The following is a 24,313-nucleotide window of genomic DNA, read 5'->3' on the forward strand; positions in this document are numbered from 1 at the left end:
GGTGGAACAGATGGTAATCACAAGAGATGGTTCAACAGACACCAAATAACCCCCCACCCCCACGCATCACTTTGCCTCATGAGCACACACGTACGCGTGTTGGCACACAGATGTACACGCTGGCCTCGCGGCGTGGAAAGAGAAGCAATGGAGGTGACATGTGTACTGTTGCTGGCAGGCGAGAGGAACTTCAGAGGCCTTAAGAGAGTGTGTGTGTGTGTGTGTGTTTGTGTGTATGAGACTATTAATTACTGCATTCATCAGAGCCACCAGCCAACACTGTCACTGAGAGGGTGGGCGAGGAGTGCAAGGTAGTGCACAAAGGTAGGGGAGGAGTGCAAGATATGGGACATGCTTTGTTCGACGGGGACAACAGAGGAAACGGTTGAGAAAGCTAAAAGAGAATAAGCAAGAGGGGGCAACATCAAGAGAGTTCTCAGAGCTATAGCTGTACAGCATGAACAAGAACATGTTCTGGGAGAATTCAAACACGCAGTGTTTCTGACTTAGATGTTAGAGGAAGATGGTGAGAGCAGGTGTCTTCATTGTGGGCGCCTCTCTTGTTACAGATTTGAGATGAATTGCATCAGATACTCATCGTAGCGCCATGAATTCACTTTAGGGACCATTTCATGTAATATTATATTTTATGTTCGCTCAGTAATGTAAAAGGCGTTCACAGAATTTTGACCCCCTGCCGTTACGACTCTCTGCTCTGTGAATGCGATTTCAGGATTCAGCAAAGATGAGCAGGTTAAGAGTGGGGCGCGTCGATTTGAAACTTTCTCATAGTGCGAGGCGTAGTTTTTGCCGTTTTGCGGTTTTCAGTGAGTCTTTTCTTTGATGTATATTTCAGGGTGAACCTGGAGAGTGCAACTGCATAACCACACACTCGGGTATTGGTGGACCTGTGAGTACACACACTGACAATAATACACATATTCTGCTCTAAACTCCCCACTGTGTGCTTTCTATACTGTATGTATGTCTGATTTCCACTGTTTTTGCCTTCCAGGGAGCTCCAGGAACTCCATTAAACGTGTGGCAGCCCGGGCCGCAGGTCAGATCTGTCAACCAGTGGCCCTCTTTCATTTCTTGGGCTTTGTTTGTTTTTTCTTTTTTTGTAATAATAAGTTGTTGTTTTTTTTAGTGTGTAGTTTCATTTGTGGCCATGTCTTAATTGTATTTTTTAGGGCCCACCTGGACCTCCTGGCCCCCCCGGGCCTCCTGGGCCTCAGGGTGTTACTGGAATCCAAGGACCCGAGGTAACAGAAATATAAATGAGGGGCAGGTGTGTCTTAAGTTCAATTCAGGCTGCTACTTACTTTTAATGTAGGCTTTCAGCTTGGGGGTATTTGGGTTACATAAATAAGGCTGTGACACGCTTTGCATCTTTAGGTGTCCATGATGTGCATGTAGGAAATTGACTTCCATTATGTCTGTGCAGCTCGGTCTCAAATAAGCAAAGATCAAAATACATCAGTAGTGCTTCAAGCTTTAACCCATATGGCTGTTGGGACTGTCTTTCCAGACATTAATGATTATTTGGAGGTCTGGTTTTAAAGGTTTGTGATTAAAGCAGACCTTCAAATAAAGTGCTGCTGTGCTTGAGGAGTCAAAGGTGTGAGTAAGAGATAAGATGAGGTGATGGTTAACCTGGATGGCAGACAGTATTGTTTTTGACAACGGGGGCATTCTTGTAATAATCGCTGAATTATGTTCGACTGGACTGTTCTCACCATGAGCGTTTGACTCTGCCTTGAGTGTTGGTGGATATGGGAGTGGCTAGCTCTTAAATTTGGCAACGGAGAAGTTCAACCTCAGTTCCTTCTTTCAGGGTATCCCCGGGAACGACGGGATACCGGGGAAACCGGGTTTGCCTGCATACATCGTAAGTAAAATTAGCGAGAAAAGGAAGGAGAGGCCGCTGTCATCCTGGAGATTTATAAATAATGCAAAAGCACAAATTAATTTATGTGCCTGGAATCGTCATTTGTATGGAAAAAAAAAAGAAGAAATAGTAGGAGTCCCGTTCCTCCTTTTATTACTTTTGAGAACTTGAGGTCAGAAATTATTGATCGAAGGGAATATATTAAAGTCCAAGCGTATTATTTCTAAAGATGGTTCTATTAAATAAAAAAGTACAGTTATCATGTTTCAAAAAATGTGTCATATCATTAAGATTCCACGGTCCTGTACATGTTGAGGGCGACGGTAGCTCAGTGGTAGAGCGAGTCGTCCTTCAACTCGAAGGTCCTTGGGCAAGACTGCACATGGATGCGCTGTATGAACGTGTGAGTGACTGGGTGAAACGGGTGAACGGCGAAACGAGAAGAGCGCTATATAAACACAAACCGTTTACATATGTTGCTGATGTCGAAAGATGCTGCCGATGTGAGGTCGAGGACGGATTTAAATTTAGATTGTCGCACATCAAAAGCATATGCTGGTGTTCACTTATGGAAACCTGTTGAAGTGGACACGAGGCCTTTGCGTAGGCCTACATTTTTTTATGACCACTAAGCGATGAAACTAAATGAAACATCATCAGAGTTTCAGCACTGTTGTCTTGTGACATTGTGGACAAAGGTTTTCGGGGGAGTCGGTGCGAGGCCAACGTGGTAAGATGAGGTGGAGTCTGGTGAAGTTGTCAGTATTGACAGTGTGACATCATTCTATCAGGGGAAACGTGGCAGCTGATCTGTAGCCAGAGCTCAAAGCGGAACTAAGCCTTCAGCGCAAGAATTAAGTAGCAGATTAATGCAGGAAACGAGACGGAAAGGGACAGTGGATGAGTGGATCAGATTTGAGACATATGTGGACTGCAGTCCGGATCTTGGAGTAGAGATTAAAGTCTCACTGGTACACATGCTCAACAAGTCTGCAACATGGATACTTGAATGTACGTACAGTGCATTGATAAGTGATGCCTTAAATAACTAGAACCATCTCTGTAAAATATTTGGTGTGTATATTTTTGGACTTTGGACCACTTTTCCGTCTGCTGACACTGATCATGCTGTGGTTAGGCCACCAGGGGGCAGTCAAAAAGGTTTTAGTTTCAATTTTGGACGCTGTTATCTTTTGATACAGTAAAGTCTTAATTGTTAAATAGCCCCTTTCCTGCCCTAACAGGTTTGACTGCTGTGGAACAGTCTGTGCCTTCTGTCACTCCACTGGATAAACTTTGTGATGCCTTGATATCACTGTAGATCCTCATTCATCTCAGTTGTAGTTCTCCAAAAGTCACTGGATCAGTAGGAAACTGGACTTGTCTTCCTGAAGACGTTTCACCTCAACATCCAAGAGGCTTCTTTCGCTCTGAAGGTTGTCAGTTGAAACCCAGGAATTTAGACTTTGTGAAGTATGGCGCTCGTTGTTGGGCGCTTGTTGTTGGGTGCGATAGAAATTCGTTCTATCTTGTAGCATGGTCACTGAGAGTGGCAGGAGTCACTCATGGTAGCCCAAGCGTCGTCCTGACCTTGGAAAAACCTGCATCACCGAATGGCGTCATAATTATAGTCTTTTTGATGAAGTCTATTAATACACAAGGCCTTGCTCTAGTCCGTATAACGGCAGCGTAAAATGGCCTTTCTATATAATGGCTCCAGTTTGAACAATGTCAAATGGATTTGTAATGACTTTGAAACCAAGCCAGGTGCTATCGACAGTGGAGAGGGGTCCCACTGTTTTGATAGGCGCCGGAGCGCCTTTCACAGTAAATATGATTGGACATGTGGACCCAGCAGTTTTATCTCGGTACTATAAATAGACAGCATAGCGCTGTTGTGGCGTGACTCTCCGTGTTTGTTTATGTGCTGTCTGAGCAGACAGAACCAGTTGTTTCTGTCTGTTTTGCTTTCTCGGTGTGACGCCTGATGCATTTCAATGGAAAGTAGAAGTTTTATATTTTCTTCATAGTGTTCATGTGACTTTCTGTTTTTAAAGCATTTTTGATTTTGATATTTCACACTGAGAAATATTCTTCTATTTTTTTAATGAATTGTTAGATGGAATATTATCAGGAAATAGAAAGTCCAGGAATTACAACACGTACCTAATCATATTTTGTAATAAAAAAAAAAAGAGAGAGAGAGACGTCTCTAATTAATGGGAAGAAACAAAGGCCTTTATTCATTTCGTCTTATTCGAGTGAGAGGACATTGAGAAATCCTGTAGCTCATTCAAGAAGAAAGAAATTCACTGCAACTCATGGAACCTTGAATCTGTTTCTCCAATTTAGTCCGCGGCCGACTATCATCAAGCGGGTTTCCCCGTAATTATTTTCTTTGAATTAATCATAAAGTTCTATAATTAACATTAATTAACTTTCCATTTCCCTAACCCCTTTTGTAGACTCCCACTGGGCCACACCAGCTGCCTCAAGACTCCACTGGAGGAGATGGAGATGTAAGTTTAGCAGAGATATTTAGAGATAAGCTGTTGCTTTTGTCCTGGGGATGATGTTCTACCTGTTTGTGCATTTACTGTATATACATCATATAATACATCCTTACACTGAGTATTTGTGTGCATGCATGTGTGTTTTGTTTATGTCCTTTTTTTTCTAAAACACAGGAAAACTGTGATGGGAGCTGTTCCCCTGGGTCGCCCGGGGTGCCAGGCCTGGCTGGTGCTAAGGGTGAAAAGGGAGATCAGGGCAAGCCTGGTGTAACTCCCTTGGACAACTGTGACACGGTGAGAGACTGCAACTTCCTTGTCAGAACATGTTCAGCCGCAATATACGATTCTCCCCCAAATCTATGCGACTAATAGCGCCAGCGCTGGCGTTTTTTGGTGGAGGCACAGCGACAGCCTCTTGTTTTTTTGCATTGTATTTTTGTTGAGGCGGCTTGTGTTCGAGCATTTCTTTGATCACTTATTCTCCTTTCTGCTTGCAGTGTTCGGAGAACAAGGAGCAGGCAACGCAACCCATGGTCAGCTGAGATCGTTGTCGTATTCTGTAGACACATGCAAAAACAAGTACTGTGAAAGTGGATTGGATGTCATGCAGAATCTTTGTGTTTTACTTTGGGAACTCATGTGTGCAGACGGGAACACCTGGACATCCTGGACTTCCTGGATCGCCGGGAATAAAAGGAGATCAAGTAAGTTTTATTCCCACCCCCCCGGCATCAGAAAGTAAAATATAATAGATGAGACAACAGAGTCCACTGGGGTGATATCATTTGGTTGATATGCATTGGACTGAAACAGAAAATAACAAACACTGTAAAAACTTGATATTTGTACTATATATTATTTATATATGCAGGTTAAATAGTAGTAAGGGGGAAAAAGAAGATAATTAAGAAAACAAAGAGACTAGGGGGAGGGGTAATATAAATATAATAATCTCTGTGTGTTTTCTCATGCACAGCCAATAAGCCACAACAAGAAACTGGTGTATAGTAACTCACTTAATGACATAAGTTATGTGATTTAAAATGCGTTTTGTAGTTTCAGTTATTTTTCACGGTTTAGCTAAGTAAAAGAAAACGTGGCCCATTTAGCCTGATGATCTAATGTTGTGGTACATATCTGCCCATGTGAACCTCTGTGAACTCATACAACGTCAGACTTCTTGACCCCCGGTCAGTTTGCGTGTCCTCCCTGTGTGTGCGTGGGTCGTCTCCGGGTTGTCCGGTTTCCTCCCACAGTCCAAAAACATGCAGATTTGGCAATTAGGCAAATTGACCGTGAGTGTGAGAGTGGATGGTTGTTTGTCTTTGTGTGGCCCCACGATGGACTGGCGACCTGTTCAGTGTGTATCCCGCCTTACGCCCTATGTGAGTTGGGATTGGCGCCCGGTAGAAGATGAATGAATGAATGAATGACTTCTTCATCATCTGTCTCCCTGTATCTTCACTACAGGGTGCACCGGGAGAGAGAGGCAAACCTGGAATACCAGGAAACATGGTAAGATTCTATCTGAATGTAGAGATAACCACGGTGTCACTGAAAATACAAATTTGAAGAGGAGAACGTTGCGATGTAAACTTTTACTTTAAAATGGGCTCTATGGGCACGCTCGTTTGCTGATTTCACGAGAGGATTTCAGTTACTTTGATGACACCAATTCCTAAACTACCTCCCTGCAAACTCCATCATCAATAGAACATGTTGAAATGAGAATCAATGTATGAAAAGCATTCCAATCACAGGCTTACCATAGCTTGCTATTATTACTGCGAGGGGAAAAGATTTGATTAGGATTTAGTTCAGCACCACTGCATTTTTCTCTCTCTCTTTCTCTCTCTCGCACTCAAAGAGAGAGACTAGAGAGGAGCTTGTGTTGTTCACTGTCTGTGAGTCCACAGAGCCCCCTACTGGCCTGAGTGACAACACACTTCATAGGGACCCTGCATTGACTTCTTTTTTTTTTTTTTTTCACAAAGCATCAACCCTAACCTTAACAAAACCACAATTTACATCTTAAAAAGCTAATGAATCCAAGCTCACAGGCACACGTTCACGCTTTCCTGTGATGCTTGCTGCAGCACTCAGTCAATTGGAATAAGTTGAATCTTACTTTAACCAGAGGTGTAGATTAGCTTTCTTAGGTTTAGTTATCATTTGTCATTTGTGTTCTTGTGCACAGGGACCTCCCGGTTTCCCAGGTCCTCCAGGCCCGTCTGGTTCACATGTAAGTCTCATTTACACGGTTTCATTTCCTTTTAATCAGTAATGGATGATGGATTTTACTGCTCAGATCCTTAACTCAAGTCAATAACATCAGTATGTACAAATGCTTAGTTACAGGTCCCCTGTGAGCATTATCTTCTTAGGTAAAAACTAAAGATACTAAGGTATTTTTTCATGCTGGTCAAAGTGGCGCAAATGCAAACAACAGTTGGATTCATACAGTAGATCCACCACAGAATCTGCATCTGGGTACAAAATAAAGCGGACTAAACTCATTCAGATCTCGTCTTTTGACATCATACTAATGTCATTTGATCAACAGGGGAACTGACTCCTGCTCCTCCTAAACAGTGCAGCAACCCCACATTTTGATATCTAATGGGCTCATGTTATTGTTTCCCATATACTTAAATAAAATAGAATAAAGGTAACAATGTTATATGCAAACTGTACTGTACTATACATCATATTCTGCACTCGACATTGTTTTATGCTGCACTGTTGTACAGTTTAGTCTAACGTATTAGTCTGTATATGTTTTATGGGTTCTGTTCAATTTTAATGCTCCCAAATTTGAAATATCATGGTGTTTATTCCCAAATAAAGCTGCCTTTGCTCGCCTTGCCTACACTTAATGTAAATGTGCATTTTTTTTTCTCCTATTTCCCCATACATGCTTTCAGCGTCAAAGTGTTGCTTCTGTTTATCTTTGCCCTTTTGTCTCCGTCCCTCCCCTGCCTCTCTGCATTGTTCTTTAATGAATGTTATTTCAGATGAGGAAATTATTTGGTTGTCTCTTTTACCAGTTGTTCAATTACTTCCTTGTCTTAGTGATGGAGAGAGCGCCTGCAGTGCAGACAGAGCCCTCCTCCCCGTACAGATTTATTGTTTCTGCAGCGTAGAGTTGGTAAATGGATGAGCTGCATGAGCACTGCATGGAATCCATTTGCAGACTAGTAGCACTCTTGTAGCAGGTGTGAGCTTCCGCTGTGTCTGTTTGTGTGAAGACACCCCCAAAAAAAAACAAGGTGAGAATTATGAACCTGCTGTGGAACACATCACTCATACTGAGTCGTGTGAACTCACTCACGATGATCAATTAGTGGTTTTCTTCAAACGCCGCGTTTCTCGTACATTCAGACGCACGTCCACGTCTCTCATCTTCGAGCAGTAATTACTTTTTTGTGTTTCTTTTATTTCCAAAAGAAAACAGCAGCTCCCGCTGTGTTAAAACAATAATACTGATGATGAGGGCATCTTCAATTTCCTCTGACATTCTCTTGTTTTTTGTTTTTTGCACATTTCAAACTTTTCTCCCTTTCTTTTCATTAAGCGCTCGTCCGTCTTCCGCTCGCAACTCCTGTTGCTTGGCGACAGATTGATGCGCGTGTGAATATTAATATTAACTTCAAATTAGCGGACTGTGAAATAAAGATTTTTAGACTGTGGGATCAGTCTTTAAGTGTTTGCTTTGGCAGAAGTTATGTTCCCTTTTTTTTTAAGTCTAAGGGAGAGAAAGCTTTGTGCCGTAAATCTGCAGCAACGTAACGGAACAACATTTGAAAACCAAGATCCTTTTTAAAATTGCAACAAATTGAACTGGGAGCGAAGTTTTCAGCCTGTGGATACAACCATCACGGAGCTAAATTACCATCCTGAAGCCTCATAGAGGTGGAGAGCAAAGTGACAAAATCAAATGTAGACCTTCCCTGAGGGACACGATCCGAGCCAGTTAGCCGCTTCCTCTCCCTGATATTGACTTGCCGTGTCCTTGGCTCATTTCTACCAGGGGGGACTTCTCCTCTTGACGTTCATATCACATCCCATCTTTTATTTCCTAATCATTCTCCACTCCCGCCAATCTTCAGGGTCAGCAGGGTGAGCGAGGGTCACCTGGCCTCCAAGGATTGAAGGGCGAGCAGGTAGCTATCTGCCAGTCAATTTCCTTGAAATTATAACATGTAGAAAAATAATTGCTTTTCTTGTTTGATTGATTGTGTGATCTTTACTTCAGGGCTCTCCGGGGACGTCGGGCTACCCGGGAACCATGGGACCACCTGGAATGCCAGTAAGTTAACACTTGATGCCTCATTATAACAGCGGGATTGACAACAAAACCTACCTAGAACATAGGCGATTACGCTGACGTGTGAGTTGACATTGATTCACTGGCTATTTTATTTGACAGGGACTGAAGGGTGAACGTGGGAGCCCAGGAAACAGTGGTCAGAAAGGAGAAGCAGTAAGCAACTGCTACACTGGCTCCGTTATGTAATACATTATGAATCTTGTGAAGCCTATGTCCAATATTTCTAACCAAAACATCCTTTTCTTTTCTGCAGGGACTTCCTGGTAACCCTGGGTACCAAGGACAGGCAGGCACACCGGTCAGTGTGTCATAAGAATTCTCTTCTCGGCAATATTTAGACTCCGGCTCCTTCATTTGTCATAACAAAGTTTAATAACTGCGTCACATTTGAATCATTTCTGTGTGTGCAGGGTATTAAAGGAGACACTGGACCAGCTGGAGCTCCCGGGGGCAAAGGTGAACCGGTATGGACAGCACATGTTGTACATGCACATGATAGATCATCATAAATGCAAAGATATCTAAGATATTTATTTGTTGCTCCTTTTATTTCAAGGGTTTCCAAGGAACTCCAGGCTTCCCAGGACCACCTGTATGTACATGCTTTAGCTTCTCTGTGGCACATTACATTACATACATTGAATGTACAGTATATAAGAATTTGAAAAGTAAAAGTCTTGAAGTGGGGTAGAAATTGCAAAGACGCCACCAGGGGCGACTGAGAACTCAGTTTAAATGGATTGATGAGCGATTTATTTCAGTAAACATTTTCCTGCCAAGTTAATGGTCTCATTTGCGAGTTTCACTTTCAGCTCTTTTCCAGTAGCAAATTGTGTCAGTTTTGCCAATTATGTCCCCACTTAGAGGGAAATGGACGATAAAGCACGGCACATATGGGTGGACAAAAGTGTGATTGACAGCCAGTGTAGTTGCAGGAGACAACTGTGAATTCCCAGTTTTAAAAAACCCCAAAAACAAACCAAAGCTTTGTTTTTGCAACCAGAAGACGTCCCCTTTTTTCATATACAGCTTACGGTTGTATATCACTGTGTGTTTTTAGGGTCCACCAGGTCCTGCTGGCAAGTCTGGCAGCGGAGGTCTCCCTGGGGTCAAAGGTGAAAAAGTGAGTACAAAACATTTAGCTGCCGCTGAACTTTCTATGCATTCAAAAATGATGATATACTTGACTGTAAACTCACAATTTCAAAGGGCAATGATGGTGCACAAGGGTCCCAGGGACCAACAGGACCCCGAGGCTCATCAGGCTCCCCAGGATTGATGGTATGTCTATTTTTTTTATCACTGCTCTTCTTAGGTTTGACCCGTTTTAACATGTCTGAACTCTCTCTCTCTCTCTCTCTCTCTCTCTCTCTCGCTCTCTCTCACTCTCACTCTCTCTCATTTCATAATGTTTAGAATTCTCATCCTCACTGTTTTATTTTATTTCCATTGAAAGGGCCCCCCTGGCATTGAAGGCATGGATGGAAAAGATGGTAAACCAGGGGCAAGGGTAAGTCACATCAGTGGCGTGCCCACACAAACAGAGGCGGAACCCAAGCACACCACACAGTAGCACTGTTGCGAGTACAGTGGAAGAAATGTATATATAAAACGTTGACCTTTAACCCTGGCTATTTCTTTTCTTGTCAGGGAGAGATGGGCCCTCCAGGCCCTGCAGGACCAAGAGGAATCCCAGTGAGTTTCACCTCTAACATCCACAAGGAATGATTTGATATCGTATCGATCCAGCGCAAACAATAACACAAATAAGTCTTGAGACAAGTACAAACCACAAAACAGTATGCTAGTCAGCATGTACGAAAACATGCTGCCCACTACTTTTCCCAATGGCATCTTAATTAGGCAACAAAAATTGTGTTCAAATTTCAGATACATTGGAATTGAAACTATAAATGTGGCCTTTCTATCACCAGTGTGGTCATTCTCCCATTTTTCACACAGAGAACTGCTGCTCCCTGTATATTTTCCAATGACCAATCTCTGTAAACCTCACAGAGGGTTGTGTGTGAAAATCCCAGTAGATCTGCAGGTTTTGAAATACTTCGTCCAACAACGTCAGGCGCCGACAACCGTGCCACGTTCTAAGTCACTCAAATCGACTTCTTTGCCATTCTTCTCTATATACAAAGATTGATTGTGCTCTCGATGTGTGTCTGTGATTGTCCTTATGGTTGGATTGAGGCTTTGTGATATTTCCCTCACCCCACCCATTATGTGAAAACTGCATTAGGCATCGGTATGAAAATTGTTAGCGCCCTATCGTCTCCTAACATCTTTCTAATGCTCAGTCTTGTATATCAACACAGGACTGATATTGACACACACACACTCACAGAGAGAGAAAGCGTAGAAAGGAGTACCTTCCTCCCTCCATTTCTTTTTTTTATATATATATATGTGTATATATACTTTCCTCTCCAGAGCTCTGTATCTCACTGTGTGTTGTACCCAGAAGCAGGGGTTTAGGATTTCAAAGACGTGTCTGCCTCTTCTCTGGCAGCCACATTCTGATATGGTACCAATCTCACGATCTTTGATGTCTCTCCTCAGGGATTCAAAGGAAAAACTGGTCACATTGGCTTCCCTGGACAGAAGGTTCGCCAACAACTCTTTGCATCACTGCCACATTATGTCTGTCTGTTTGTCTACATACTGCTGCTACTTGTTCATTAAGCCGAGCTGCATTAAACCTATTATGATTGCTTTTCCATCCTCCCAGGGTGAAGCTGGCCCTTCAGGTCCGCCCGGACCTCCAGGCAGACCAGGTCATGAAGTGAGTATTTCTTTTATCTCTCTCTTCTGTAGATAATAGATGATCGATATACACGAGCTAGACTATGTGTATGTTTGAGTCAGTGTGACCTTCACAATGTCTGAATGTCAATATGTGACCTTTCCAGGGTGATCCTGGCACACCAGGAGCTCAAGGTAGACCTGGACCGTCAGGCCATGTTGTAAGTTCACTGCCCTTCTAATCGTGTGCACGTCTGATCTGGTGAAATGGTCTCATAGGAGTGTGTTAAATTGTGTGCGTTCACTTCTTTGCCTATCAGGGATCTACAGGCGCAGCCGGACCTCCTGGACCTCCCGGTCCACCAGGAGTGGTAAGAGAAACGCTCTATAACAAGACTTGGATGATTAAATTTGGTTAATTGGATTTCTCTTTAACTGTGCCACAAGGAAAACTGGTTGTTTTAGCAGCAGAGGAAAAACTAATAAGTGCAAGCGATAGTTTTGATTGTTGTAAATAAATATAGGAGCTGCACATACTTAAAAAAAGAGGGAATAATGACCAAAGGTAAGGAGGTAATAACTTAATATATAAAGATTCACAATTTTAAATTAATGTACCTTAAAGTGTTGGGAGTACTATTATATACTGTTGGTGTGTGGGTGTGTTTGTGTGAGAGCACACAAGGGATTGAAACAACAATTGCTGCTCACAAGTATCTTGAAAAATCTCTTTCTGTCTTCTTCAGGGGATACAAGGAGATAAAGGCAAGGATGGTGACAGGGGACTTCCAGGAATTGGAGGACCTCCAGGACCCCCTGGACACCCAGGAATTATGGTCTGTACATGTTATCATCTGTCTATTTGCAAATGAAAATGTAATGAAACAAAATGCTAGCTTTGGTGATAGAGCTGACTTTGTTTGATTTTTGTCTTTTAGGGTGAGCCAGGCAATGATGGTGCTGCTGGTAAAGATGTGAGTGCTGTCTGTTTTCAGGGATTCTTTCTCATGTACAGGATTACGGTGACAAGAGTAATGGGGCTTGTGTGCGTTTTTCATTCCTTCACGGATATTTCTGTGTTTATTTTTACAGGGATCTCCTGGGCAGCCGGGGGAAAATGGGCAGCCTGGTCAAAAGGTAAAAGCTGACTACAATACAGTGGGTTTGTGCATGTGTGTGTGTGTGTGTGTGTGTGTGTGTGTGTGTGTGTGTGTGTGGGAACAACACGAGCATTAGCAAGCCATTGCCTCCACAGATTGCTGTTGTCTCTTTTTTTTTAGACTCTAGTTGTCGCTCTTCCATGCTGAACGTACCCGTTCTCGCTCATTTCTGCATATTCAGCACCTGCACTTAACACAGTCATCGGTTCACAAACTCTCCGACCCCTCCCACCAACGCCCTCCTACATCCTCACCTCACGTCACCCTTTGCCAAAAAATGGCAGCAGGCCACCTGTGCCACCCTCTGTGGCTGCACAGCCTGTTGGATCTGGCCTCATACACAGCTTACAGTATCATAGGTGGATACAGTGATAAAGTTATTCGCCTACCTCTGGCATAATGCTATTAAGCATGAGGGGAGATGCTAGATGAGGCCATTTGTCACGCTGACAGGACGGCATTGTCAGGGTTTTAGCTGCACAGAAGAGGAGAAGGGGAGAGAGACAAGAACGGACTCCACCATTCTTATCCATTCTCCCTATTTTAAGAGCCACCTGTCTGTCTCTGACATGTAAACATTAGATGTGCATTATGGGTTGCTTTGTCCCCCATAAATCACTGTCGCTAATGTAGCGGCACTGTATTGTAAGGGTGTATTGACGCAACCTGAATGATGAGCTCTGTCCGTGGTGTGGAAAGTGATATAGATGTCATTTGTTTTTCTAAAACAGGGTTAATAAAGATCTTACAGTGTGTCATAAAATTAGCCATCACTTGTGGTATCTTTGTCACCCAACCCTTAGCAAAAAAGCAAAATATTCCAAAATATAAGCACATTACTTTTACTTCATTTTCTATTTTATCAAAAAAGGTTAGGCCTGGATTAAATGTCAGGTGAATGGCAGTTTTGTTAGAAAAATGATTACTTTTTCAAAAGAAATGTCAGTTTTGTTTTACAAAAAGTACTACTTTGAAGCATTATTAAAGATACAATTAAATTGTAATTGCATGAGAAGACTATTCTGCGATTAATTAATTGATTGATAATGAGTTTTAAAAAGTTAAAAATGTACTATATAATTCGTGATAATGAGGCTCAAATTCCAAATTCTTCTTTATCTGAAATACCTGAAATCCCTTTTAAACTTAAACTGGTCTGTGGTTATGTCCCAGGGTGAAGCAGGAGCCCCAGGCCAGAGGGGTTCTCCAGGCGAGAGAGGCCGCCCAGGGCCTCCTGGTGGTGGCGGGTACCACTCCAAGGATGCACAGCCCATGATTGGAGCAGTCGGACCCAGAGGGGAGAGGGGAAGCCCAGGCTCGGCGGGGACCCCCGGGCTCCCTGGACCTCCAGGTTCACCAGGAAATGACGTAAGGACACAATCGGTGTTACGCTCACTATGCTATTAGTAACTTTTAATCATCTCAGTCAGTACAGTGGCCAAAGGCACTCACGGGCTCCAGCTGCACTTGTAAATAATTCATTTTCTAATTATCAACGTTGATTAATCTTCGCCATGTTGTTTTTCTCCCTTATTTCTCCTCTCTCACAGGCGGTAGTCAATTATGACGACATCAAAGGCTTCATCCGCCAGCAGGTCATCAAGATCTTTGACGGTAAGAGTGCAGCTCATCTCTGTTTTGTTGAGCAAGTCTTTCCCGTCCATTTCCAAAGCTTGAGGCGCCTTTTCCCTTTAGATGTTTTTCCATGGCTCCCACTGGGAGACCACAGCTGTCGTCACCAAGAAAACCTTTGTTTCCTGTTGCATATTTACCCCTCTCCCCAGAGAGAATGGCCTACTACATGTCTCGCATGCAGATGCCAGTAGAGATGGTGGCGTCCCCAGGTCGGCCCGGGCCTCCAGGGAAAGATGGTTCTCCGGGTAATCCCGGGGCCCCAGGTGCACCTGGCCTCCCAGGACAGATTGGCAGACAAGGCCGATCAGGTCCCCAAGGACCTCCAGGTGTGTCTTTAGAACTTATCAACGCTTTCCCCTACATCTTAACCCTACAACTCTGTTTTGTGCGTACATGCAGGTGTATAATGTCTCTTCTTGTTCAGGATAAGAAGCTGGGTGAAGTGTAAGAGCTAACTGGCCCCGCAAACTGTGGTTCAAGTGTTATTAGATAGTTATCTTTGTAGAATATCAGAAGAAACTATAATATCATTGTTACTCATTAAGCTAAAACCGGTTAGCATGTTGTGTTGCTATATGCTCACCATAGCAAAACATGTCTACAGTCTACTGTACATACCATAAACTTAGGGGCCACTTTTCTGGCCACGGCCGGTCGCACTGATATGAAAATGTCACTACTTTTTGGAAATGCAGTGAGCCACTGTCAAAACCCATGAGCCCACGATTTGTTGTCAGCTGTGGCTAAAAGGTGTGACTTTCCCCCTGAAGGAGTACATGGACCACGTGGAGAAAAAGGAGATAAGGGTCTTGGAGAGATGGGGGATGTGGGACCGCCAGGAGCACCAGGTAATGAAGCCCACTAGTCTATGAAGTCATATAGTGGGACGTGTACCGTAGACCTATATAATCAGCAATATGGGAAGTCCTCGGCTAAACAAGTGCTATGTTTAGCACATTTTACAATAGAGTTTTCATATCACAATAAATCTTCTCTGTCTTCTCTTTTATCTGCTGTAATCATCCGCCTGTATTTCAGTGTTTTGAGCGCGCATCAAGCCGCATCTGTTGCTAGACCCCATGCTAATGTTAAATCACATAAACGATGCCAATTAGTCAGAAAGTTTCCACTGTTGTTGATTAGTAAAATTGCCTGCATAATAAAGGTCTTCTTTTTTTTTTCTTTCTTTCTTTTCTTTTTTTCCCCCAATTTTAAATAAAAATGAACAGACTAATAATCATCCAAATTAACATCTGAACTGCCTCAATCATAACACATTTCAGATAGCATTTGCTAAATTAGCAAATTAGGGATCTGCAATTTGCAAGGAACTGTTTATTTCATTTGTGGATGAAACAGCAGTCGCACTCGCAGCAAATTATCTGAACGAGGATTGAATGTTTGTTTCATGTTTCTCTCATGTTCCTCTGATTAATAATAACATCATCTTACTTGTCAGTGAGTGCTCTCGTTGCTATTTTTAAAGCAGTGTATAGTTCTAATTCCTTTGTAGACTACATTGTACACTAAACTAATGTCTTTAAAGGTACAATGTGTAACATGTTTGCAACACGTGAAGTTACATGTTGTTGCTGGCTTTCCCTCACCTCATTGTTGGAGAAGCCTTCAGTTAGCATTAAAACTCAAGGTATGTTTAGTTTGTCCATTGTGGGCTACTGTAAAAAAAACAAAAAAACATGGTGGTCCAAAATGGCGGCAGATGTAGAGCTGAACTTTCTCTTGATACAAATATAAAAGGCTCAGTAGTGCTGTGAGCCTTTATGTCTTTATCTTTATGCTAAAATGAATGCTAAAATGCTTCATTACCCCCAGTAAAGCTCTGGGGTAATGAAAACTAAAAAAAAATTGGTGATTGCACCCTTAAGTCAAAGTATTTTTTATCTTAAATGTCTGCCTCAAGAAAACAATTTCACCTTCATTTTACACGCAGGACCTTTAAATAAACGTTTAAAGGATTAGTTTGACATCAGAGAATATGTGAATATTGATGAAACTGCTGGTTGATAAGAAGGAACAGCTAGAATAACACTTCCTTCCTGCGTCTCTGAAGATCATTAACACACAATTACCCGCCTTTGTTTTGTGAGAACTTTTGACAAACATCCATGTCAGTCTACCCCATTTTTCTAGCACAGTATCTCAACGGTATGAAGGTTACCTTGGACTCACTGATGAAATGATTATAAAGTCAAGGTCACCTCACAAATCCTTTTTTTTTGCCATGTAAATGCAATATCTTAGTACCACAAGAGAATCTTAAAATGGGTTATTAGTAGACATTAAAAATATTACCCATACTACCTAACGCCACACTGATCTGTATAGATCTCACTTTCTGAATGTGTTAAAATGACATAATTTAATCATTGTTTTTGAATATAGTCTCTTAAAAGTTAAGTACCAAAGCAGGTATAGTACGATTTTGACATGTCTATTTCTTCTTTTATTCCAGGTGTCCCAGGTCCACCTGGTTATGGTAAGATGGGATCTCCAGGTTCCGTTGGCCAGCAGGGCGTTCCTGGAATCCCAGGACCCCCTGGTCAGCCCGGTTCAAAGGGAAAGGATGGCCGGTGTAATCCTGGAGACTGTATGAGCCATCAAGTAGAGTACAGCCCCAAGGGCCCACCGATGAAGGGCCCCTGGTAGAAGGTGTAGAAGAGGAGAAGGGGGGACTGAAGCAAAGAGACTATGGGAAAAGACAGAATGCTAAAGAACACGATCCAAAGTTACTGAATTTGATGAAATAAATGAGTCGCCGTTGTTGTTGAGTTGCATAGATTTTACCCACACAGATTTTTTTACTGTAGTTCTGAGCAAAGATCCACTAGTTGTTTAAAGGGCCCCACTGGAACTGAACGACAGAACACCAGCAGTACATTTTTATATTGTCATTTTTTCTTCTTCTTTTTTTTTTCTTCCATGAATGCCAATTTATTGCTGTATTACTGCCTCTTATTTCCTCACTGTGTTTCACTTCTTTTGTACACTTTCAAACAACCCAGGGGAGGTGACAAGAATCACAATCTGTATTTCCTTCTCCTTGATTAATTCTGGCCTCCTTTGCTTTTTGTTTTTTCATCTCTCTCTCTCTCTTCCCAAAAGCTGTAGGAAGAGAATACACAATTACTGTAGCACTTTGCTCCCACCTCTCATATCGGTTCCTTTGTCACTGAATCCCATTTGGATAACATCCTATTCATTTCATTGCATTCTCTGTCTCAGTGCCTGAGGTGTAATACATATTTGAATTTGACTCGTAAGAGAACATCCCTAGAATTGTATCCCAGTTTTGTAGAAGCATAAGTCACAAACTTGCGTTCATACTCCCTTTGACTGTTTTGTATATATTTATATTTATATATATAGTGGCTTTTGATACTTTTTTCAAAGGATTTGATAAAAATGCATACACATGTCTCGGCGCTAGTTTTTCAGTGTCGGTGGTTGTTCGGCACGAAATGCCACAGGGATATTTTTCTAAGGTCTATAAGCTTTCATAAAGGAGTAATGTGCTCGGTAAAAGACAAAGTATTTATAGGAGAAAATTGCATTTACACACACACACACACACAAAAAAAAGCATATTGGCTATTGTAATTCCTGTGCTAAATCCAATTTTGCTCATTTTAACTGCAGTCTTTGTGGAAATGCAGCCATTCTTGAACATCTCATCTCATTTTCTATTCCAAAATAGCAATCCGTAATGGCCATCTGCTCCAACAGGCACTTGTTTAAGAAGATGTGAGCAATAATTGAGCCCATTCACCACAGGTACTGTAATGCAACATACTTAGCGTGGCCACCAAACCCCCCCCATCATTCACACACACGAGGGCAAAGAAATTGTTCATAAAAGTGTCGCAAATGGCTTTTGTGGTTTTAAATGATGTTAAATGGGGGGGGTGGAGGTAGGGGGGTTGGTATCATTTGCATCTGTCTCTCTCGCATTTTGAATCATTAATGCGTCTTTACCACCTCCGTGGTTTTAAAGGAGCTTCTTCAAAGAGGCTGTCACATCGCGTGGTTCCCGCTGTCGACCTGTGTTGTCGCGAACGCCTCTCGACTAGTGTTCTTTCATGGACAGACGAGACGGTACAGACAGTGGGCCCCCGGGGCGCAGAGCGGTAAAGACCACCACCCCCACCACCACCACCACCTCCTACACAGTGGTACATTCAGGCTAATGTCAGTTGTGTGCCTCTTTTTTTGTTCTTTTATAATGCTTTGTTTTGTCTAATGCATTCTTATGTTTCTTTATGGATGGTTTATGTCTCTTATGTACTCGCTGCCCACTTTTTTGTGCCCAGTTGGCCCCGTTCAGCAGTGCATCTGTGGATCCATCAACTCAACCTTCATCGTCAATGTTGTTGCAAGAAAAAAAGAAAAAGAAAAGTGTCTTAAATATGTTGTTTTTATGAAACATTTGTGAAAGAAAAACATAATTTTTGAAAGCAGAATTGCATAAATGTGTTTGTCGTTTTCTTTCCGCAGAAACACGCACGTCACGTACATTAAGGGTCTCATTCGTGTCGTGCAACTTTGCGGCGTCGGCGGCACTCCAATAATGTTAACAAAAGCGCGTGAGTGTCTGCAGCTTCGCCGGGAGTTTATTTATATACGATATCAAGTTTGGAAATGGAGAAATGAAAAGGCGCTGAAAAAGAGGTGAGTCAGACCACAGACATTCATTTGCATTCCCCCAGATGATACAGAAGAACATTGGACTTTACAAAAGGTTCCTTTTTATTTGTTTGGGTTTACCTGAACAGCCAGACAAAAACCCTCTTTACAGATAATTATATAGGACAATAAATATTTTTTTTTGGTGATGAAAATAAATCAGTCATTAAATCGCTGACACCCTGTGGAAAGTTGACAGTGGCATAGGAGGCACAATTGGACTAGTGGCTGATTCATTTTGAGGGAAAGTCATTATTTCTGCAGGAACTTTTTATTACTCACTGAATTCATTAACATGGGATTTTTATTTTTTTTTTGTTGGTGCATATCAAAACCCATTCCCTTTCCTCTACATAATAATCAACACACATTTACAAAGATTTACAGCACTGCATTGTGGGAGATGGGAGTATCCATTGGGATATGCTGTTGCCAGGCAACAAGAGGAAGAGATAAAGCTAGTCGTTAGTTTCTAAAATGAGACTAGGGTAGAAAGGCAGGGATTGTGTGTGTGTGTTTGGAGCGGGGGGTGGGGGGGGCGGGGGCGCAATGTACACACGAGGTAAATCACTCAAGCTGACGGATGAAAATACTAAATTTTACAAGACAGTACTGACTGTGAATTTGGCTGTGATGGTTTATTTTCCCTACACTTTAAGGCATCGGACGTGATGCTGCGTGGTGACAAACTCCAATACAGAATACCGCGCACATAAAAGCATTTAAAGTGACCTTGGTGTAAAAGTGTCTTTTGTGACACAGTTTTCGGATTCTCGCGGCTCAAGCACACTGATGGCTGGGTGCAAAGAGAGACGCGAGATAAATGTGTTCCTGTTTCACTTGATGGAAAACGGGCTTCAATGTTGTAAATGGGACTGACATCCTCCTCAAAAAAAACACAGGAGAAAGGATGTGTGTGTGTGTGTGGCTGGAAGCTGCTGCTGTCATCGTGATCTACGGGGATTAAGATCAAAGTATGTCCCACCAGTCAAAAAATGTATGATTGTGAGATTCAGGAAGAGGGACGCCATACATCCAGTCACTATTTCTGTCCCCCAACCGAGAAGAGTTGTCTCTCTCTCTCTCTCTCTCTCCCCCTCTTCTTCCTCCGTCTCTCTCTCCCTCTCTCTCCCTGGAGATGCTGTGAGCTGCTTGTGGAGAGATGCACCTCTAAACACTGGGTCCCTTGATTGTTCCCGCCTCCTGTAGTCTCGGCGAGGTGTATGCAGATGCGGCCAGACACATTGCCGCCTCGCAGTAGCCCGGCAGACCTGGTGCACCCACTGCACCAGGGAGACCGTTGTTTCCGGCTGATCCCTGAGGTCCTCTCTCACCGTGTTTACCATCCCGGGCCACACCATCCACACCGCGAGGACCTGTGGATGGAGACGGTTTTCTTTGGTGTTGTATTTTTGCACAAAGTATTGTGAGAGCATTTTTTTCCCCCCACAGTTTGAATTAGGGTCTACCTTTGAAATCTTATTACGCTCTCGTTCAAGAGCATCTGTTAAACGACTGGAGTTAATGGTGCTTATTAAATGCCTTGAAGCGAACTCTCCTGTGGCAAGCTCTGTAATGTCAAGTCCTTCAGTTATGTCGTCCTCCACGCCCCCCATTTCTGACCTTTGTTCGGCATATATTTGGGTGGTTTTATATTTTTACATGCGGCAGAATTACATTTAAAATGTGGACGAGTGTTCTCGTTTGTTGGAGCTCAGTTAAACCCATCAGTTGTGATGGGAACTCTATGATTCATCATGAAAACATTTTCCTGAGGACCTCATGACATCTTCACTTTTGTAATTTGTGTTTAATAAATGATAAACACGGCAGATTTAGATATTGTCAAAAAAGCAGAGGTCGCAAATCCCAAGGCTTCCAAACCGAAGTTCTGATGCGGACTGGCACTGAGGTGACCTCACTGCCGGTCCTTACCAGTTGTTGCTTATTCTTACCTGGTATTCCAGGAGGTCCTGGTGCTCCTGGGTGAGGTTTACCAGGATCTCCTCTCTCTCCCTTTGCTCCTCTCTTCCCTGTGGAAGATGTCATATGTCAGTTTTTTCGCTACACAATAGTCAACTTTTAACTATGCAAAAAAACCATACTCTGTTTTCACCTTTAAGCCCAGTGTTTCCAATCTGTCCCGCTTCTCCCATCATACCAGGAATGCCACGAGTACCTGGCAAACCATGTGGCCCCTGAGGGCCAGGTCCACCTGGAGCTCCCGGGGGCCCTGGAGGTCCCATGACACCTGCCCCGCCGTGCACGTCCCTCTTGGCCGCCAATTCGGCCAGCCTCTCTGTAACCCGGGAGCCAATGTCATCGTTTTGTGATTAAATTACATCTGATGAAGGGCGACTGATTGCACAGGAGATGAAAGCAGTTTCGGGAAATGAGCTAATCTAATCTAATCTCCCCCATGGACATCAAAGGTGAATATTCGAGTCGGGAAACTCACCCTGCAACATCTTCAACACCACTTCAATAATATGCTGGTCAGATGAGTCGCGGCCCTGGAAAAAGGAGACACTGAGCGTTAATAAGAGACAGCATATGTCCATGCATATGTCGTGGACATAGTATGTAGCAAGTATGTAGTATGACTAATCCATACACTACGCATATGACCACTTACTGAGGTCCCCTCTATGCCAGGCATGCCAGGTACTCCTCGCTCTCCATTGAGTCCCCTAGGACCAGGAAGTCCTGGTGGTCCCTGGTCCCCTGGTTTACCAGGATCTCCAGTGGGCCCATTGTATCCAGGGTCTCCCCGAATTCCTTGCTGTGAGGAGAACATTAAAGAGAGACAATGAAAGACGAGGTATTAAAAGAAGGAAGCTAATAAAGGAAGGAAGAAGTATTTGATCCTCACCTGTCCTTTAGGCCCAGGTTCACCAGACAATCCCTGTCGAGGAGAATATGTATATTCATCATTTCTGCCTCACTGACAACTCGCTGAGCTATGTCATGTAAATAGATAATCGGCCATCTGGATTATTCACGGGAATTTGCATGCCTAAAACTCCTCAATGGTCACAGCATTTTCTGCAACACGTCACTCTATGCCGCTGCCCTTTAAGAACCACAAGCTTTAATCTAAAGATGGAAAGTTTCACTTTCTTTGGGTTCCTAAAAAAAACCTTCCAAAAAGTTCCAGAGAGCGACGGGGGTTGCGCTGTAATGAGTTTTACCTTTTCACCTTTCTCGCCAGCCAATCCCTCAACGCCGGGGTCACCCTGCAAGTGACAGAGAGTGAGAGAAGAATGACTTGAGAAATAGATTTTGTCAGCGTGACGCCGGTATATGAGAGTGATGTGGCTTTTTCCCGAGCAAAATATGCACTCACAACATCTCCCTTTGAGCCAGGTTTTCCTTGGAAGCCCTGGAAATAAAAATAAAAATAATGTAAATGTATGTTTATGCCGCATCGTCATTCAAGCAAGTGACAAAGTGAGACGGATGTGATTGTATATCTAAAATGAGGAAGATATGGATGTGTATATACCTCGTTTGCCTCCATTAACGCTACAGCATTTCAACAGGTGACTGGTTTTAATGGCGCGGCTGATCAATGCATACTGACATATTCATATTCATATTCAGAGCTTCGTGGGACTTTTCATTCTTGGTTGAACACTGCCCCCTATGTACTAGTCTGTGTTACTGAAGTCTTTGAGGTATCTTTGAGTACAGACAATGATGCACAAAGTGTGACAAATAAATCCATGTTTGTTCATGCACATGACACACACTCACTGACCTTGTCTCCCTTGATCCCACTAAGGCCCTGGGCACCTGGGACACCGATGGGCCCTCTCTCTCCTTTGCTGCCCTGTGAGTACAGAGCAGAAACATGATTTAGAACCACAGTGTGAAACCAGCTTGTGCTCACACAATGCAATGCAACTTACAGGTTTGCCAACAATTCCCTGTGGCCCAGTCGGTCCCCGCTGGCCTCTGTCACCCTGCAGAAATCAGCGAAAGATCAGTAAATGTGCCTTAAATAAACAGCGTGTTTGTGTTTTAATGTTATAGTTCTTCATTTGTACCTTGGGCCCAGGTATTCCTTCCATGCCAGGCTCGCCAGGAAGACCAGGTTCACCCTAGGAGAATGCATAAGTACAATTACTCACTGCTGTTGCCCGGTAAAATGCAGTATAAAAGACCAAAAAAAAGAACGTGAATGTGTTTACCAGTGGTCCAGATGCACCCTGCGCGCCAACATGACCTCGCGGTCCAGGCTCTCCCTATCATCAAGGACAGAGTGGAAAAGAGAAGGGGGGTTGATTAGACGAGGTGTAAAAAAGTGAAAGAGTTCAATATAACATGATGTGGTATGAGTTGGTAAAAGGCTTACCTTATCTCCAGGTCCACCTTTAGCCCCAGGACCGCCAGGCAATCCCTACAGAGAGAAGTGACAAGACTAGAATTACAAAGAGTCAAAGTTATTGTTGCCGTATCTTGTGCTTCCTGGTTGTACCGAGTACAAAAAGTGAAAACTATGTGGCTGCAGTGTTGTTGGCTTTAACCTCTTGTATAACTCTGTATGTTGTAATTCTGACAATAACATGTGAACTTAATTCATGTTACTATAGTGTAAATATGCATGTTGGAAATACGGGGGAGTATGACCTCTATATTGCAACCTGAAAATGGTTTTGAGTGATGGATGTGGATATTACACAGTGGGTGCAGTAGTGGGTGGTTATATAGCGGATGTCTGGTACAACAATCACGATAATAATGACAGAAATAAGCCTTGCTGCAGTGGTGGTCATTGCCATGCATAGACTCCTTGCATGTGTAGAGAGAGAGATGGTATATCATAGTTCTGCAAATATCACTGGTTTAAAGGCCCTTACAATTTAGCAAAATCCTGAAATGATCTCAAATTCTCGATATTGCTCAAAATAACTAATCTTCCAAATGTTTAAATGAATTTGGTTAATTGAAAGATTTTTATAGCCCACTCTGGGCCCTTCCTTTAGGACGACATACTGTACTATGACATTTTTGACCGATTTTGGACGACATACTGTACTATGACATTTTTGACTGATTTTGGACGACATACTTTACTATGACATTTTTGACCGATTTTGGACGACATACTTTACTATGACTTTTTCACCGATTTGAGACAGCATACTATACTTTGACCGATTTTGACGACATACTATACTATGACTTTTTTGACCGATTTTGGACGACATACTATACTATGACATTTCTGACCAATTTTGAATGACATACTATACTATGACATTTTTGATCGATTTCGGACTAAATACTATGAGTTTTTTCACCGATTTTGAACGACATACTATAC

At 42.8% G+C, this 24,313-nt stretch overlaps 2 protein-coding genes across 3 annotated transcripts in view; one reads left to right on the forward strand and one right to left on the reverse strand.

Moving 5' to 3' along the window:
• col16a1 (collagen, type XVI, alpha 1) overlaps positions 1–17,870 on the forward strand; it is a 58,260-nt gene extending 40,390 nt beyond the window's left edge. Inside the window, exons 38-69 of one of the 2 annotated variants that reach the window (XM_044052445.1) lie at positions 857–910; positions 1,016–1,060; positions 1,194–1,265; positions 1,838–1,891; positions 4,357–4,410; positions 4,579–4,698; positions 4,902–4,937; positions 5,052–5,108; positions 5,875–5,919; positions 6,602–6,646; positions 8,514–8,567; positions 8,660–8,713; positions 8,834–8,887; positions 8,988–9,032; positions 9,145–9,198; positions 9,291–9,326; positions 9,795–9,857; positions 9,944–10,015; positions 10,191–10,244; positions 10,385–10,429; positions 11,306–11,350; positions 11,475–11,528; positions 11,656–11,709; positions 11,809–11,859; positions 12,235–12,324; positions 12,427–12,462; positions 12,581–12,625; positions 13,822–14,016; positions 14,199–14,262; positions 14,433–14,609; positions 15,054–15,131; positions 16,757–17,870. In XM_044052445.1, the coding sequence (XP_043908380.1) occupies positions 857–910; positions 1,016–1,060; positions 1,194–1,265; positions 1,838–1,891; positions 4,357–4,410; positions 4,579–4,698; positions 4,902–4,937; positions 5,052–5,108; positions 5,875–5,919; positions 6,602–6,646; positions 8,514–8,567; positions 8,660–8,713; positions 8,834–8,887; positions 8,988–9,032; positions 9,145–9,198; positions 9,291–9,326; positions 9,795–9,857; positions 9,944–10,015; positions 10,191–10,244; positions 10,385–10,429; positions 11,306–11,350; positions 11,475–11,528; positions 11,656–11,709; positions 11,809–11,859; positions 12,235–12,324; positions 12,427–12,462; positions 12,581–12,625; positions 13,822–14,016; positions 14,199–14,262; positions 14,433–14,609; positions 15,054–15,131; positions 16,757–16,950 (2,196 nt within the window). In that variant the 3' untranslated portion in view covers positions 16,951–17,870. The remainder of the gene's footprint in view (positions 1–856; positions 911–1,015; positions 1,061–1,193; positions 1,266–1,837; positions 1,892–4,356; positions 4,411–4,578; positions 4,699–4,901; positions 4,938–5,051; positions 5,109–5,874; positions 5,920–6,601; positions 6,647–8,513; positions 8,568–8,659; positions 8,714–8,833; positions 8,888–8,987; positions 9,033–9,144; positions 9,199–9,290; positions 9,327–9,794; positions 9,858–9,943; positions 10,016–10,190; positions 10,245–10,384; positions 10,430–11,305; positions 11,351–11,474; positions 11,529–11,655; positions 11,710–11,808; positions 11,860–12,234; positions 12,325–12,426; positions 12,463–12,580; positions 12,626–13,821; positions 14,017–14,198; positions 14,263–14,432; positions 14,610–15,053; positions 15,132–16,756) is intronic. The other variant, XM_044052446.1, reaches the window with a different exon arrangement.
• Positions 17,871–19,026: 1,156 nt separating this feature from the next.
• col9a2 (procollagen, type IX, alpha 2) lies at positions 19,027–23,768 on the reverse strand. The gene is made up of 14 exons (XM_044053304.1): positions 23,667–23,768; positions 23,342–23,386; positions 23,178–23,231; positions 23,034–23,087; positions 22,896–22,949; positions 22,745–22,816; positions 22,331–22,366; positions 22,176–22,220; positions 21,857–21,889; positions 21,620–21,766; positions 21,443–21,497; positions 21,101–21,283; positions 20,940–21,017; positions 19,027–20,360 (listed from the first exon to the last, which is right to left on the reverse strand). Exons 1-14 carry the CDS (start codon positions 23,766–23,768, stop codon positions 20,155–20,157), a joined length of 1,164 nt encoding a protein of 387 aa, XP_043909239.1. The 3' UTR covers positions 19,027–20,154.
• Positions 23,769–24,313: the final 545 nt, after the last annotated feature.

The sequence above is a fragment of the Solea senegalensis genome, linkage group LG20 (assembly GCF_019176455.1).
Source record: "Solea senegalensis isolate Sse05_10M linkage group LG20, IFAPA_SoseM_1, whole genome shotgun sequence".
Classification (NCBI taxonomy): Eukaryota; Metazoa; Chordata; class Actinopteri; order Pleuronectiformes; family Soleidae; genus Solea; species Solea senegalensis.

Bases quoted from the DNA above. Each gene is read 5' to 3' on its own strand.
- col9a2 (XM_044053304.1), bottom strand. From the start codon at position 23,768: ATGGCAATGACCACCACTGCAGCAAGGCTTATTTCTGTCATTATTATC. The intron at 23,387-23,666 runs GTAATATCCACA...TTCTCTCTGTAG, and splicing joins CCCACTACTGCACCCACTGT to GGATTGCCTGGCGGTCCTGG. The intron at 21,890-22,175 runs GTAAAACTCATT...TCTCCTCGACAG, and splicing joins CTGGCGAGAAAGGTGAAAAG to GGATTGTCTGGTGAACCTGG.